Source organism: Symphodus melops (genome assembly GCF_947650265.1).
Source record: "Symphodus melops genome assembly, chromosome: 12".
NCBI classification, from domain to species: domain Eukaryota; kingdom Metazoa; phylum Chordata; class Actinopteri; order Labriformes; family Labridae; genus Symphodus; species Symphodus melops.
This window is the reverse complement of record NC_136702.1, coordinates 11,490,821-11,508,749: the sequence shown is the minus strand read 5'-3', so window position 1 is coordinate 11,508,749 and position 17,929 is coordinate 11,490,821. Positions and strand designations below refer to the sequence as shown.

Sequence of the window (17,929 nt, the reverse complement as noted above, 5' to 3'; positions counted from 1 at the left end):
CAAATGTCTTATTTATCACATAGGGCAGTTTACTCGGTTGTACTGATTTTATTGGGTGTAATGTTTCCCAAACAAAGCCTTCAATTTGTGTGACATCAAACACCCCAGGAAGCGTCATAGACTCTGTTTTCTACCAGACTATTGTGTTCTTTCACACATCTCCATTTGTTCTGTAACTGAACTCATATCGTACATGTTCAGATGAGCTTTAAAGGACATACAAATTGCTGCCAACCAACCCCCCCCCCCCCCCCCCCCCCCCCCCCCCCCCCCACACACACACACACACACACACACACTGCAGTGTTTTTCATTTAGAAGGATATATGGATCAGTCTATTTCCTTCATTTTCATTTAGCTCTAGTTCTGACACTTCGGTTTTCATTCAATGATATATAGAGACCAATCTAATACCATAACATTTTCTGGCAGTATGAGGCTTTTGCAATCAGTATTTGCTAAGGTGCGAGGATTCAGACAGATAATACGACGACCTTCTTGAGACAATTTCATATTAGTTTTGCACAGCCTCGTATCAGTTTCATGAAACCTCTTATTATTTTGTCACTTTGAAAAGAGTTTTATTTGGAGACATCTTGTTGAAAAATGCAATATACAAGCCTCTACTTCTGGCTTTTGTTCCACCTGAATTGCACTCACTCTTAGACTGTTGTAAAAGGGTTTGTTTCTACAACAGTGAAATTGGAATGCGATTTAATCATCTGGCTATTTAACACCCACATACAGTATGAGCCTCAACCTATTATGCTCGTTCCCACATGTAAAGCAATAACATTATGACTTGATTTAAGAGCTGCCCAGTAAGTGTGCTACATTATTGATTCCCAAAGTGTTCCTGCAGCTGCATGCACATTCACATCTGCTGTTTTTAAACAGGAATGACGATTTGAGTCACATGTCACTTATAGAGAGAACTTGTTGCAGGAACTTGATTATATTATTCTTTAACAGTTTAAGGACATTTCAGTGTGATTTCTGAAGGTATCATTTTGAAGAAAGTAGACCTCAGTCAGTAACTTTTCCTAGAAGCTGGTCATCATTGTTGATGGATTAACAGGATGCAGCATCCTGCAGAGGAACAGGTCTCCTGCTCCTTCTCTTGCTGCCCCTTTAAGTGTGTCAGCTCCTCCAGGTTGGACTGTAATTAGAACAGAGCCAAACATCCCCAGGGCATCTCTCTTTCCTTCTTCATCCCTGTCCCTCCTTTTACCTTCTAAATCAGACCTTTTCGGAGCACTGCAACACCCCGTCAACACACACCACACAAGATCCTTCTTTAAGTCCTCCACCTGGGATCTGAATTCGCCTTTTTATAGTACAGTTTATCTGAGGTGCTCAGCCATGGTAAATGTATGAACAAATTCTTTACTTCTTCAAGGAATAAAATGTAACTCTATAGGGAAATGAAAATAAAAAGGCATCAGATACAGAACTGTAAAATGGAACAGAGTTAGTTTTTTTTGTCAAAAAGGCTGTTGGCATTTAGCAGGTGCTTTGAGGTGACTAAATGGTCCCTGCTTTGCATTTCTTTCATAGCTAAAGCCAAACTAGTGAACACAATGAAAGTGTTACTGTTTTTAATTATTTTAAACTCTGACATAACTTTTACTTTGTCTCTTTTTCTCTCCTGTGTTTTAGGTGGTCGCATACCATTACTGCCAGGCAGATAACACGTACACTTGCCTGGTGCCAGAGTTTGTACATAGTATTGCTGCCCTGCTGTGCAGAGCACACCAACTCAGTGCGTACCGGGAGCTGCTGTTGAAAGAGCCAAACCTACAGAGCATGCTCAGTCTGCGCTCCTGTGTGCAGGACCCCATGGCTGCTTTTCGGAGGGGGGTCCTTGAGCCACTTGTCAACCTGCGTAAAGGTAAAGCACCACTGAAAAGGTAGATTCTAGGTTAAAGTCCTTAAAAAGGCTTTAGGAAGTCAATGTTGTCATGTATTCTATCTCACCGCAAACGTTGTGTGTTTCTAGAGAGGAAGATTCCAGAGGAGGACCACATCATCTTGATAGATGGGCTGAACGAAGCGGAGTTCCATAAACCTGACTACGGAGACACCATTGCCTCCTTCATCACAAAGATCATTACCAAGTTCCCACCCTGGCTCAAGCTAGTGGTCACTGTGCGGGTCAATTTACTGGTGAGGAAGGCTTCAGCTTCATGAACTCAGACTATTGATTCTGATCTCTGAAGTGAAAAGGTTTTCCCGATCTGCTCCAACTCGTTGTTCTCTGCGCTTTGCAGTCATTTTACAAGGAAGTATATGAGACCCCAGAATCAGAACTGCATGACTGTATAGAAGCAGTCTGTCACTCTGAGCTGACTCGCTTAGAGCAAAACTGACACCAGGGTGACTAGTTCCAGAGATGTGCTCAGCTGGGTGTTGAACTCACACTGTGCATGGTGGTTCGACATGTATTGTCATACAACAGCAGATTTTTTTTTTTTTATGCTGGACAAATTGTGAGCCTTGGATGATCATGTGAAAGCTGACAGTTATTAATGCTCTGGCAAAAGCAATGCCGACGTAGTGACCATCAGTATGCAATGCACCTCAAGCCAAATTCATTTGTTTGATCCTGCAACTGTGAGGCAGGATTATCATTCTGTTCATGCAGAGGTTCTGTGGATGGGCTAAATCAATACATAACTCTGTAACTGTGACATTTTGTATTCTGCTTTCATATATTCACCTACATTTATTCATCAGGATAAGTTTGAGATGTTACAAGGTTTTGCAGATGTCGCAGTTGACTGCAAAAAGTGCAATTTGCTAAAAACCTTCCTGTCAAATGTCTGACTGAAGCATGGAATTCAGATTTTTTTTAGAGGAAGTGAATGTCACAATATCCGAGGTAGCAGCACTACACTCAAAGGAAGCCATGAAACAATACTCACTTTGCAATCCTAGCATCATATCTGTGTGTGCATACAAGTGTTATTAAAGAGTCACAGTTTTGTTTTGCACTTTGAGCAAACAAATAAGATTTCACCCTGGAGGACAGGTCTTCAAGATATCAGCCTTTGCTTGCGAGACTACTATCTGGTTTATCTGTGAGGTGTTGCTCGCACTTCATCCACCTCTGGGATTAGGATCACTGTCTGTGTGTGTGTGTGTGTGTGTGTGTGTGTTTACTGTACCTTTTCATGATGAAGAAGAGAAATGTGTTATCTCCCTGAGGCAATGTTTCTTTAGCCTTAGACAGGCAAAGGATTGAGGGATTAAGGTGCATTGATTTCTCCAAGCCACAGGACATAGATTGAAATGTGAGCTCAGGTTCAGACCTTTGCTTTCAGTGTGTCATCCCCCCCCCCCATCCCATCCCATCCCATCCGCCCCCTGCCTCTTAATACTCACTCTTCCAGTCCTGTGTTTGTCATAGACACATTTCCGACAGTTAGTGTCTGCTTTGGCCTGATAGATGTATATGTACGCTCCCGTATCATTCAAAAAGAGTTTTAATAGTAAACACACAAAAAAGAAAAAGAAAAATGCCTTTGAATAAGAAATGCAGTCAGCAACAGCTCTCCGTTTCCGTGATAAGAAATACAATTTATTTTGAGACAATAGCTAGAAAATACCTTATTCAGGTGTTGAAATTCCATTGGTACATTTTTTTTTTCAACTATAGTTTCAAGGAGAAGGAGCTAAAACAGCATGACGACTGAAATGTAATTTGGAATGTGTCATTGACAGTATTTACTTGTCTTTTTTTGTAGGAGATCACCAGCCTTTTGTCCTTCTCCAAGATCTCCCTTGATGACTTCACAGACAATAAAGAGATAAGCAACGACCTCAACGCTTACATCCAGTACCGTATCAATGGCAGTAAGGATATCATGAACAACATCAACCTGAACGGCAAAGCTGACCCTATCACAGTAGGCAAGCTCAGCAGCCACCTGATTTCCCGCAGCCAGGGCTCCTACCTGTACCTCAAACTGACCCTGGATCTGTTTGAGAGGGGACACCTGGTGATTAAAAGCGCCAGCTACAAAGTGGTCCCCGTCTCTCTGGCTGAGCTCTACCAGCTACAGTGCAATATGAAGTTCATGACCAATTCAGCCTTCGAGCGCTCACTGCCAATCCTCAATGTGGCGCTCGCCTCACTGCACCCCATGACTGACGAACAGCTGTTCCATGCCATCAATGCCGGCTTCATGCAAGGGGAGCTGCAATGGGAGGACTTCCAACAACGCATGGAGCTGCTCTCATGCTTCCTCATCAAACGGAGGGACAAGACGCGCATGTTCTGTCACCCCTCCTTCAGGGAGTGGTTGGTGTGGCGAGCTGACGGAGAGAGTACAGACTTCCTCTGTGACCCCAGGTTAGTCCACTGCTTTGTAAGCACATGCTCAGCAGCTCTCCCTTTAGGAATGTTTGCTACTATTCCAGCCACAAAGAGTCTCTGATGCATCTAAATTAGAAAGCTTAATTGGAACACATTAGCAAATTAGAGTTAAAAAAAATCTGTAGATAATATATAATAATAAAATATGTGGTGTTTGAGTGCCAATAATATGCATAATAGACAACACTCTCATGTTTGATAAACAACCATATATTATTAGTTTCAGAGTGGTTCTGAATTCAGTTGTTCACAGTGTGTGAGTCATTTCCATCACTATGCATGAGAAGTAAACATGAGAGACGGAAAGTTGAATGTCCTCATCAAAATGTGCAGCATGACGCACATCTGACTCACAGAGGAAATTGAGTCTGAGATGTTCCAGGTATTTATCTAAATCAAAAAGGACCCACTATTTATAATACCGTGGCTAATGTTGGGCATTCCATCTTTTTATTTTGTTACGAGCAAACGATTCACAAGGACACTACTTATATGCACAGATCCCTGCGTCAGAGAGAATAAATCCGTTTAAAAAACCAGAAGCGGACAGAAAGTCTCTCGAGCTCGAGCTGTTGATAGCAGTACAGTGGATTTCTGCAGAATATAAAAGAAAAGCTTCATGTCATAACACACGTCTGTACTTTATTAAAAGTCACAGGTGTCTATAATATATTAGAAATTGACCTTTCAATCAGCCCTCTGTAAAATAATGTTTCTAAACTTGTTTTCACCTTTCTTCTTTCTAAGCTTAATGTGTGCACATATGTAAAGCCAGCGTTTTATTCCACTTGAGTTGGAAGGCATTTTCAGGAGTTTAATCTGTAGAAAAGTGATCATTGTTCCCCTCTGTGCCCTTCTTGCCCTGTGAGACAGGCTTATCTGCTTTAGTGGTGCTACCTAATTGTCATTCTGGAGCCTTCCCTCACCCACATCACAGGCTTCACTCATTCAAACTTAATAAATTGGATGATGTCACCCTGTTGCTCATCAGTATCACCTCTGCGCACACAGCTGCCTCTTTTTAAATGGACCCAAAGCCTAGCTTCGTATTCTGGTCATTCACAGCCCTCCAACTCTGTCATTAAAAAAAACAAAAACAAAGGCTCAGAGTCTGGCACAGGGAATGCACATGCAGACAAAAGCCTGCTGCACTGCCTCTCCGTTTGTGTCTGGGCACGACGAGAGAGAATTTATAAGGCAGATCAAAGTGATCTGCAATCATGCATGTCCTTTTAATGAATTCTGCATTAATTAACAGCAGTGTCTGAGTGGAGAAGGAAGAGAGCTCAGGGGTTTAACACTGTTCCCCACCCGTCAGTGGGACATTGCTCAGCTTTTTACAACATCTTGTATACACAAGCGCAGAATAAAAGGTTCACTTTGACAATGACAAGGTGCATTCATGACCAAAATAAATGGAGAGTTTTATGACGGGACCGGAGGATAAACAGTGAATGCATCAGGTGATTCTACCCTGAGGTGGAAACCTTTTATGAACAGTTAAACACAACAACTTCTGTCTAATAGTCTGTTGTTTTTACTCTGTTACCTTCTTTGTTTTGCGTCTGAGTGTCCTCTTTGTTGTTTTCTTAACCACAGGACTGGCCATGCTCTTATGGCCTTCATGCTCTCCCGCCAAGAGGGGAAACTAAATCGTCAGCAGACCATGGAACTGGGACATCACATTCTTAAAGCACACATCTTCAAGGTGCAACTTCAGATCAATAAACATGCTTTCTACATTGATCTTGGTTTAAAATCTGTAACAGTTTTCATAGTTGTTCACTCTGTTATGAATGTATCATGTGAGCTTAGTTCACCCAGGGAAAAGCCATGAGATGTGAAGAGAAACGCTGACAGCTTGTGCATCTGTGGTTCAGTGACTTGACGTATGTGTGTTATTTCGCATTCATGTATGCATTAGTTTGTGTATTTCTGTGTGTGTGTGTGTGTGTGTGTGTTTTCTGTGTCTGTACGTGTGGTTGCAGGGCCTGAGTAAGAAAACAGGTGTGTCATCCAGTGTGCTGCAGGCTCTGTGGATAAGCTGCAGTGCTGACGGCCTTTCTGCAGCCCTGGCCTCCCTGAGGAATCTTTACACACCAAACGTCAAGGTAAATATGCTTTCCAGATTTTGTGTCCCTTGACCTTAAATTGGGGATTGTATTGAGTTTAATTTTGCAATAGTTTTGACCCGTTTGAGCAAACTCATTCAAGTGTAAAGGAAACCTTGCGTTGTTATTGTGTTCTTATTTTTGAAGACGCTAAGTCAAAACAGGGAGATGAAGCCAGCTTTTTATTTTCACTTTGATTACATTTAGTCAAATAATCAACTTATATATTTAAAATTGGTTTCACGGTACTCTTGACTGTGACTTCCTTTAAATTATTCTTTGATCTCTTTGTTATTTCACGTGTTTCTTTTTGGAGGTAAATGCTTCACTTTACATTTGTCCATTTTGTTTCCAGTCTATTTTTTCAATTCTTTATAAAGTTCTATTTTCCTCATTATTCACAAACATTTATTAACACTCTTTCCTCTTTATGACATTTCACACAGTATTTCTTGTTATATTTATTCAGCGTTTATTTGAAGACGTGGAAGAGAAAAGACAGTATTTGAAAAAGACACTCACAGATTGCATCTTTGGCAAGATTCTAATATCACGTATTAATTGTAGCTCAGTCATCTTTCTAGACTAAAATAGTCAGTTACTCATTTTGCACAGTGATTAGGCAATAATGAATCAGATATTGCCTGGGGATATTAATATTTTGTATGAGAAACACGGAAAATGAAAAATGATTGCAGGAAATGAGGAAGTAGATGGAGTAGAGGAAACGTGTGCCTCGATGAGTAAAACAGGGATCACGACGAGTGACCAGATCAGCTCGACAGAAATGTATTTTTGTTTTAGTTTGAGTACGAATTATTTAACCCTCCTTTTTTTTTTTTTAATTCAGATATTAAGTCTGACTTGTGACTCTTTTGTTTGAGCTCTATGTTGGGGATTAAATTGTTCATGTTGCTTGTTTGTCAACCACCAGTCCAAATGTCTATTTAATGCTTTGTGGGGACGAACGTCATCCACCCTCCCTGGAAAGACTGTTATGTAGACACAAAATGATCCTACATTTGACCTCATCCTCATTGTTTATTATGTACAAGTGTAACTTAACTCGTGGACATTTGTAGAGTGACCTTGTTATGTCCTCTGAGGAAAACAGCTGTTAATTTATTTCACAGTGAATCCAACAAATAACAGACAGACAATTTCATTTCCTGTTGCGGGTGCTCATTTGGCTCCGTGGTTCATTTTGACCAAGCATTTATTATTGATTTCCTCATCGTGGAAGAGAATAACTCGCCTAATAATTGCATTCAGTAGAATGTGACTTCTCCATTTGGTTTCTGACCTTTTGCTTGATAGAAAAATCTCCAGAGTAGACTGAAGCAACAAGAGCATTTGCACTGGAATGAGCTCGAAGAGGAAAATAAAGTGAATCTCAGATTCTGCTGCTGTTTAAATTACTCATTGGCCACGGTGTCCACAAATCCTTGAACCCATGTACTGGAAAAGTTTACTGACTTGTTTTTGCTCCACATTTTTTTGAACAAACTTGTTGTCTGTAACGTTCACGTTGATATTTTTAAATAGAATTGATTAAGATGTCAGGATTAAATTCAGGGAACTTTCTCACCTGCACATAACGGCACCACTTTTTTTTTTCCACACTCATTTTCAATCTTAAGATCAGATCAAAGAAAACATGACAAGGCGTCTTTTACAGTGTTATATAAGAGGGCTTATGAAAATAATGATTACAGTTTACTGATCACGCAAGCTCACAGATGGCACTACTTTGATTTCATGTTTCCAAACCGTCTGGATCAGTTTGCATTTCGTTTGTACATCAGGTGAGCCGGCTGCTGATGCTAGGTGGCGCAAACATCAATTACCGCACTGAGGTCTTAAACAACGCTCCAGTACTCTGTGTCCAGTGTCACCTTGGCCACCTGGAAATCGCCTCTTTGCTGCTGGAGTTTGGGGCTAGCGTCGATGTGGTCTCTGAAAACGGCATGAGCCCACTCTGCTTTTCAGCTGCCGCAGGACACTTAACGCTGGTCATGCTGCTCTGCAAGAGAGGCGCTATGGTGAGGAGTCACAGATAATTCCCACCTCCTTTGTGCTTAAAACAGTGTATGTGGTGTTGGATACACTTGTCATGTTTTGGTGCATTAAAACGTACCTGTTTGTATTTCCTCCAGGTTGATCATGTCGATAAGAGTGGTCAGTGTGCGCTGGTCCATGCTGCGCTCAGAGGACACCCAGAGATTATCCAGTACCTGCTGGAGCTAGAGTGGAGTGCTGAGGGGCAGCAGCAGGACTGCGCTCTGAAGAACAAAGCTCTGCAGCAGGCTTTAATAGCAGCCTCCAGCATGGGACACACACAGGTACCAATAACACATTCAGATGTTTCACTCTGCACACAGCCAAACTTGTAGCACTAGTTTTCTTACACATGAAAACATAACATATTAGATGAACCTGAGGGTACAATAAAGAATCTTTTCTTCACTTTAACAAGAATAAGAAAACTGAGGTTCAAATGAAAGATTTTCACTCCACATGAAATACCAAACATTTTCCATGTGGGTTTTCTAAACCATCCAACAGTTTTAGAGAGTAGAGGTCACAGCAGGTAAAGTGTGAACACATAACTCCGGTGTCGAGGACTTAAGATCGAGAGAGTTGCTTGGCCTTCTAACCTCAGAAAGGATCGATCCAAGCGCAGCGCCCTCAGCTGCTCAGGTACGACGCATGCTCAAGGTTTATTTTGGCTTCCACATTAAGTTGGAATGGGATCCAGAGACCCAGCTTGGAATAAAAGATGTAGGCCAGGCTAGGCTGTCCAACTTTTGAAGGAGACCCCCTTTAAAGTCAAAGAATAAATCAGCTTGTACTCGCATAACCTCAGTGAGAAGCTGAGGGGCCCGTAGTCTACTCTGCTGTGATTAATTTATAATAATCTGCTCAGAAAGCAGAACACAACTTCGGTTGTTATCCTCTTTCAAAATGCTGTGTTTGCTCTTGGAGGTTTGTTTGATAACTTATGCTGAAATAGTATGCCATTAATCTACGTTTCTTCTTTGGCAGGTTGTGAGAGGCTTGCTGGCATTGAATAATGAGCATGCTGTGCAAATTGATAGCCACGACACTCTGTGGGGAGAGACAGGTATGTTTTCATCCATCTTTCTGTATTACGTTGCTCCCCGGTATCATCACTTGCTGTTTTTGCATTCTGGACCTCGCTGCTGTGATTGCGTGCTGCAGCAGAGGGTCTTGTATCTCTGGTCTGCACAGCGAAGCTTTCTGTTTTATGTAGAGGTCACTGGACTCCGATGCCGGTGCTTTTTTTTTCTTTTTTTCACGGCTGCAAAGTTTTCCTGGGATGTACTTTCTGCTAAAAGCATTATGTTTCGTGGGTCATGTGTGTTTCTACTTAGAGTTTGGAAAACACAGCATTTCCCCTGAAAAGGAGATTTTTCCAACATGCTGACAGACGTCAGCTTCATTTTCTTTTAGTGCTCTTTGTTAAGAAACAGTTTGAAGCTAGTTAAGCGTCTCCTGTTTACATCTCGGCAAACAGTGACGTTAAACAGGCATGGAGAGTCATCTTTTTTTTAATTCATATTTTAATCAATATATTCACTTGTAGGAAAGTGATGGCACAAAGTGATCAGTAAATGGCTCTTGTCACTGGCCTCTGAGATCTGTGGAGTAAATGATCCAAACACGAAGAGAGGTGACGCACGAACGTAGCTCTTCATTCAAGTCGTCATCAATGTGCTCAGTGAAGAACATGAACAACAGAAGTGCTTCTTTATAATTGTAACCAGTTAAAGCTCTAAAAATATTCCTGCTACATCCAAGTATCAGAAGCATCATGCTGTGTTTGAGTTTCAGATTTCTCGCCTGACGTCTCGGACTCTTTTCAAATGTCTCCTCTGAGCTTTTGCTTTGAGACTTTTCCTGATCCAGAGGCTATAAATGTTCAAACTGCGCCCCTTCCTCTTTCACAACATCTTTTGATGCTTTTATGTTTTTTTGCACAGAATCACACCAAAATACATTTTTACATAATACCATTTGTATTAATAGTCTCTTTGTGTCTGAAAGGCAGCAGGAATTTGCGCTAAAAGTTTGGTGCTGCAGGAATGTAGGTCAGCCTATTAGAGGAGAGGCCGTCCACAGTGTGGTTAGCTTGTGTCCTGCTACACCACTGCAGGATGTCACACTCTTCACAGTCCTGGGACAAAGAGTTGTCTTAGAACACCAACTCCATACAGGAATATTTTATATTTTATAGTTTTTTTTCCTCATATGACCAGACTTGATATTGAACTGCAAACACAAAATGGCCTTCTTGTTATTGGAAACAGAATACATTCATCCGAAGCTTTGGACCTTATCACTGTGGTACTTTGGACTTGACTGCCGCTGAGAATCCCAGTTATCACACTTTCATTAGGAGCCCCCTGTGCTGTGACTGGTACAATATGTCCTCCTCAGCTCATTTTACTGATGTGATGCTACATCACCCTCTGGATCATTCTCCTACCATGAAGTATAACATCACATGGTAGTAATAGAAAAGGTGTTGAGCGGCTCAACTGACCGGAAACCAAACGACTCCCAAACCTTTGGCATGACCCGGTGTTCAGTGTTTATCTGCTGTCAGTGAAATGAGTTCATATAAATAACAAATGAATGACATTTGAATGTAAATGTGCTCATGATTAGAATAGTGAAGATAGTGTTGTACTAGACTAGTGATAAAGATGTTGTAAAGTGTTGTCACTGACAGTAATGACTATCTTTTGTTGTTGCTGGATGGAAAGACATTTAACTGTTCAGTTTCACCTCAGGTCCCCTCTCTGCCATTTAGCGTGCAGATTTAATAATCCAAACTGGGAGCTGATGTGATTCAGACAAACAGACAAAGCTTATGAGTTATCCATCTTAGAACTGGCGGCTTATGGCTGCCTCTGAAACAATTCTCAGATAACAACCTGTTTCTGTAAACATACATTTCATATTTAAAAATTCATCACGTTACGACTTGTCAGTGCAAACAGGCCCGCAGTGTGTCCTGTGTTCAAATAGAGACGGATTGGACGCTCATCTTGGCAAGCTCCAGCTCCTAAAATCCTCTCTTAGGATGCAGGACTCTTCCTCGTTATTCAAAGAAGGATGATTTATCAGCACAGAATCATCGTGATGAACACACAGCAGATGATCTGGCTCAATGTAGAGACAGTAACTTCATCTTTTATAAATGCCTTGTTGTTTATTATCCCAAGGTGCAACAAGCGCAAGAGGCCATTCTTTTGTCATTTTATGAGGCATGAAAAAAAAAAAAAGTAACTTTTTTAGGAAAAATTCAGAAACTAAAGGTTTCTTTTGTTTCGTGGTTATTATTATTCATGTCAGCTCTTGCCGTGGACAAAATCCATTTAAATGGCACGATATTTATAATGGCACATTTAATGCTCATGCTTTACGTGTGTGTGTGCGTGAGCACCTACTGATGAGCACTTTTGTTCCATGCTCCACAAGACTTGAAACTAAGGGAGCGCTTTGAAGATAGTGGAAGGTAGCTGCCAATTACTCTCACGAGTGAGAATCGCTTAAACTACCTTTGCAATGTTTCGTCATGCGTACTAAGATTGCAGGTGTTGGTGCTGTTTGGTCAGAGCACAGTCTGAGGTAACAGGCAGCTATTTGTGGCTCTGGAGTCTGGGGAAAAGAAGCTTTTTTATTCTAACATCAAGTGACAAACACCTGCTTTTTAAAGTGTGTGCTATAAAAGCGCCTCAGTGTTTACTGCTTTCTGATCGACACATTCATCTCCATTAGCTTTATTTATGAGCAAGATTCTTCAGCCCAACTAAAACGCCTGTTAGACAGTTAGACATCCTATAAATAAAGAGATGCATGTAAACAAATGTTTAAGCAGTCACTTTACAAACGACAGGAAATGTGGCTCCCAGCTTGTCACAAATTCTCTTCCTCCTTGTGGAGGATTTAAATGAAGAGTACATATTTAGGCCATTAAATGAAAAAACTTTGTGCACAGATGTGAAAGCAAACCAAAGTATGCCTGTGTCCTCAGTACAAATGCATTTCTTTTTTTTTGACTTGCAATTTTTATTTTCTGATATTAGAATCAACATACACAATATGTTAACAAATGTACAAACCATCAACACCCTAAATCCCACCCCCCACCCACCCCTACTCCTGACGGGTCAATCACTCTCAGAGGTGGCTTGCATCTCAACCCAGTCGAGGTACATATCCCACTTTAGACAATATTTTTCAGTTCTGTCCAGCATCCTATATGACATTCTTTCATAAGCAGCAGTTCTGCCCACTTCAGTCATCCAGTCCTGAAAAGAAGGTTCTCCAGGTTTCTTCCAATTCCTGAGGATGATCTGTCGGCCAGTCATGATAACAGTCTGTGTCCAATATTTCAGTGATTGTGGAAGACAAGACAGCACTGTACAGTCCCCTAAAATATAAAGTTTTGGACAGAGCACATATTGCCTTTTGATAACATTGACAATGTAACTATGAATCTTCCTCCAATACTGACTGATCATGGGGCATGACCATAACACATGTACCAGTGTACCTTCCTCCACATTTCCAGCAGGTAGCTGCATCCTTTAGGCCAAGTCTAAAAAGCCTGCTTGGTGTCCAATAAAATCGATGTAGTATTTTAAATTGAATGAGCCTCACCCTCAGGTCTCTTGACATCATTTGGGAGTTTCCACATATCTTAGCCCAGTTCTGTTCATTAAAAGATGCCCCCAAATCTCTCTCCCAGTCCAATCAGTACAAATGCATTTCTTATGATTTTGCATTATCTTATTTTTATGCTGATTCTGAGTATGTAATGTAGCATGTGTGTAATCTACAAGCAAAGCAAGCTTGTAATTTTACTAGGTAACTATCAATGGTTGTGCTGCCTTTTAAACAGCCTGCAACAGGACTCATTGTATGCAGAATGATGGGACTTAGTAGCATAAGAAATCATAGTAAAGGCAACAGTTTCAAGCTTTGGTTCGACAATCTTCAAAGTGTTCTTGTTGATGAAAAGTTTCTGGTTGGTTAATCTGCAAAGCTTTGTCTGGGACGCCAGGTCATAACCTCTTAGTTGTTGGTTTGTTTCCAGCCTGGAGCTGAAGTGATGCTCGATAATTATGTGTTTGCTCTGTAAATCTGTTTATCAGACAGTGATTTACAGTCTCCAGCTAAAACAAAGACAAAGTCCCTTTGAAGGTGGGCCAAGAGAGCAGGGACAGCAGATTGGAAACATGGCTGATAAATAGCTAAGAAACATTAGATAAGATAAAGCAGGCAAGATGTTATTAATAGAAACTAAAACGATGTAGAAAATGTCAGTGAGATGTACATAAATCAATTTAGCCTAAGGATGAGGAACCAGCACTCCACATGCAGATCTAAAGAATAAAATAAGGTGTGTAAAAAGTTCATCATCAACAACAGTGCACATGATGTCACCATCAAGCTGCACAGGTGCTACTAATGTCGCTCCCTGGAGCACAAACTGAGCCTAAGTTTAGATGTGTGGACTCATTATCTTTACTGTGCTGGGTGTAAGGATATCCATATTTAGAGCAGATGGAGGGTGGGGCTGTTTGGCTCTGATGACTGTTTATCCAGATGGATGATGTCAGTCAGACACTGAGGCTCAGCAGCACCTTAAATCTCTCAGAGGTGACTGTGAGAGCAGAGCTGCTCTGCTTCTTAGGCTGGATCTCACTTTGTTTTGACAATCAGCGCTCATTTAAGACTGGTCCATCTGCTGCTTTATACATCAGCAGCCGCTGATAAACTGTGAAAGTCGAACATTTAAAGACGCAGTCTTTGTTTTCTTCACAGACTTAAAACCATCACCAATTCATTCTTGTTTGTTTCTTTTTCTTTTGAGGAAAATGAATTAGACACAGTTAAATCCTTCTCTGACAAAGACACAAAATATAAATTAGGATGGCTGTTTAACGGGATTGTTTGACTTTGTCTAATGTTTGTCTGCCGATGCATAAAATGTCTGAATGTCTGTGAAAGGCCAGGGGAGCTCGAGGCAGGATTTAATGAGTTTAATAAGCATTACATAATTGTCTGTTTTTATACTCAATTAGCACCAAACAGCCTGAATGTCTCTGCTTATCTTTGCTCTGTAAAGAATAGGAGGATTTTTGGTGTGTAAACACTGTTTATATATATATATATATATATATATATATATACCAGCCATTCATTTCCACTAACATATCCTGCAGCAGAGGCCTCTGGGAGCTCGACATGTAAGCAGGTTCTCTAGTACAGGGCGGGGTCGCAAGATGCCTTCCAAAAAGTGAATACAAATAATGAAATAATTAAGAAGACTATATGAAAATATTTCCCCCATTATTGTGAAAATGTGAAGAAAAAAAACCCATATCTTTAAGTAAAACGAGTTAAAAATACATAATGAGTGTTATTCTGTTCAAATCTGCATAAAGAATTCAAGCCTACAGCAGCCCTAACATCAGCCTGTGTTTTTTCCTCCTCTTCTCTCTCTTCAGCTTTGACGGCAGCAGCAGGTCGAGGGAAGTTGGAGGTATGCAACTTCCTGTTGGAGCAGGGGGCGGTGGTGCAGCAGGTCAACAGGCGAGGGGTGTCTCCTCTTTTCTGTGCTGTCAGACAAGGACACTGGCAGGTACGACTTTCGTCCCCGCAGCTCCACACCGGCATACAGTGGATGATATTTTTTTTGTGCAGTATCCTGTATATGTTCTTCTCTGCGAGCTGACTCTGCTCTGTCTCCTGACACAGGGTCATGTTGCACACTGAATGAATGAATGAACTGCTTCTGCTTGTTGTCTGCTTTCCAGATTGCAGAGCTGCTGTTGCAGCACGGCGCTGACATTAACATCAGCGACAAGCAGGGCAGGACCCTTCTGATGGTGGCTGCCTGTGAGGGTCACTTGAGCACTGTAGAGTTTCTGCTTTCTAAAAGTGAGCGACACATTACCACCACACAGCCACCATTAATCTCGATCACCATGAAAGCAAAAGGCAGTTTCTACTCATTAGCGGGATTTAATTAACACATTGATTTAACTTATTGTTGTTTGTCTCAAAGGTGCATCTTTGATTTCGATGGACAAAGAGGGGCTCACACCCCTGAGCTGGGCATGTTTAAAAGGACATAAGAATGTTGTGCAGTTTTTGGTGGAGAAAGGTGCAGTCATAGACCACACGGACAAAAACGGACGAACGCCGCTGGACCTCGCTGCTTTCTACGGAGACGCAGAGATTGTAAGTGAAAAAAAGTTTGCATTTGCTACAGAATGTCCCAACGCACAACAACAGACACCTCTGTCAACTTGGCCTCAGCTGGGAGTGTCTCTGTTCAATTATTGAGCACATCATGTTGTGCGTTAGCCTGGCGGCTGGCTGACAACACAGAATGTTTATAGGTTTTAAACGGTTGCTCTCCTGCAGGTCCAGTATTTGGTGGAGAGAGGAGCAGTGATAGAGCATGTAGACTTCAGTGGGATGAGGCCTCTGGACCGGGCCATAGGCTGTCGAAACACGTCGGTGGTGGTGACTCTGCTGAAGAAAGGGGCCAAGCTGGGTAAGCACATACAATACATACAATATACAATTGTATCCAGAAAGTTAGTGCTGTCTGTATGACTGTGAAGCGGTTGTCCTGAGGTCCCTTTAAACCATCCGGGGTCTGCAGATTTCCTTCACGTCACAGAGGTTTTTGTCTTGCCTTGTAGCTCATGATGTATAAATATAAAACAAACTTTCATTTCACTCTCATTTTGTGGTAAGTTGTGTAAAACCCTACGTCTCACTCACTCTGATTCTGGTATTTCTGTGCATGTGCATGTCCTTCCTGTTCTCCCTCACATGCTTCTTTGCTAATTTAGGAATGTAACTTCGCACTTGAACGACGGCTATCTGGTCGACACCTTCACTGCAGTGCACTCTGCTGTCGAAGAAAATAAAAAGTTCACTGTTCCTTTCAGCCCAGTTAACAGTCTGCATGCATTTACAAGGACATTTCAAGTTGAGGGACACGTAATTGTGTACTGTCACACTTCACTTTGTCGCACATTTTCCTTTCACTACAGATGACTACTCTCACTGTTGCATGACCTCTTTTCTCTTCACTCTTTCCCTCCTAACTCCCTCACTGCCTTCACTAAACTAAGGCCACAGAACGTCTCCTTACGATCGATCAGGTACAATCTTTAGGTAACTTTACCTTGTACCAATTTCCAGAGAATACACCGACTTTAACAGCGACGTCGACAACGACGCTAACAAGCCCATTTGCTTTTTTTCCATTCTGTCTTGACAGGAAATGCTGCCTGGGCCATGGCAACGTCAAAGCCTGATATCCTGATCATCCTCCTGCAGAAGCTGATGGAGGAGGGGAATCTACTTTACAAGGTAAATGTGGAAAGAAATTAACATTCTTTAAGAAGCAGTCTCTTAGGTTTATGCATTGTTCATTCAGTGTCACGTACCAGCTGTGCTAACATACACGTGTAGCCTGAGTTATCTGGATTTTTTTAAGAAGGAAATCAAAAAAAACGATAACATTGAAGTGATTGCCATCAGTCTGTAGCTCAGCTAAAGGCTGAACATAAATAGATCTGTATGTTGTGCACCACTCACCAAAGCAGCCGTGATCGATGCCTGACATTTAACAGATTGAGTTTGTGGCAGAAAGGAACAAACATGGCAGGTATTAGGCTGGGGTGCGTTTGTGCGTGCGTGTGTGAGATTTTGATTTGAGCTTGCCTGTGTGTCTGATGTGTTATTGATGAGAAGAGAGAGGCTCAAGACATAAAGCTCTTGTGGTTGAGTACCTTGCCCTGTTTCTCTCACCCAAATGATTCCTTCTGGTTCTTTCCCTTTTCCTCTCTGCTTGTTTGCCCTCCACGGGTCCTCCAGAAAGGGAAGATGAAAGAGGCGGCCCAGAGGTATCAGTACGCCCTGAGGAAGTTTCCTCGAGAAGGCTTTGGAGATGACCTGAAGGCATTTAAAGACCTGAGGGTCTCTCTGTATCTCAATCTCTCCCGCTGTCGCAGAAAAACCAACGTAAGCCTCTAGAGACACCCGATTTTATTTATTTATTCTTTCCTTTGTGTTCTTTTTTATCAATTTATTCCTTTCTTCATTCACCAGTGCTGTATTTTTTAGCATGATTGTTAAATGGCCTAAAATAAGCCACTTCAGTCATAGACTTTTGTCTGTTTGCCTATTTGCATGTTAGTGTTCAGATGGCTCCAGGCAGGAGGTGGAAAGAGAGCTACATGCAAAATCAGCTCCTGAATGTGTCTGCTCACTTTAACTATGCTGAGCAGTTGTGCATCTTTCTGTTCAGGTTTTTTGATAACTGATAAATTAGTACATAATTACTACTTATATATGTAAATATATATGTAAATGCTT

General features: G+C 41.5%; 1 protein-coding gene across 2 annotated transcripts in view; it reads left to right on the top strand.

The window, feature by feature from the left end:
* The window catches only part of tanc1b (tetratricopeptide repeat, ankyrin repeat and coiled-coil containing 1b), a 91,668-nt gene that overhangs the window by 70,778 nt on the left and 2,961 nt on the right, over positions 1 to 17,929 (top strand). For both annotated transcript variants that reach the window (XM_079356967.1, XM_079356966.1), the window contains 14 exons: positions 1,661 to 1,892; positions 2,001 to 2,167; positions 3,748 to 4,355; positions 5,979 to 6,087; positions 6,368 to 6,490; positions 8,296 to 8,532; positions 8,647 to 8,832; positions 9,536 to 9,614; positions 15,037 to 15,170; positions 15,346 to 15,469; positions 15,597 to 15,772; positions 15,959 to 16,091; positions 16,830 to 16,921; positions 17,429 to 17,575. In XM_079356967.1, the coding sequence (XP_079213093.1) occupies positions 1,661 to 1,892; positions 2,001 to 2,167; positions 3,748 to 4,355; positions 5,979 to 6,087; positions 6,368 to 6,490; positions 8,296 to 8,532; positions 8,647 to 8,832; positions 9,536 to 9,614; positions 15,037 to 15,170; positions 15,346 to 15,469; positions 15,597 to 15,772; positions 15,959 to 16,091; positions 16,830 to 16,921; positions 17,429 to 17,575 (2,547 nt within the window). The remainder of the gene's footprint in view (positions 1 to 1,660; positions 1,893 to 2,000; positions 2,168 to 3,747; positions 4,356 to 5,978; positions 6,088 to 6,367; positions 6,491 to 8,295; positions 8,533 to 8,646; positions 8,833 to 9,535; positions 9,615 to 15,036; positions 15,171 to 15,345; positions 15,470 to 15,596; positions 15,773 to 15,958; positions 16,092 to 16,829; positions 16,922 to 17,428; positions 17,576 to 17,929) is intronic.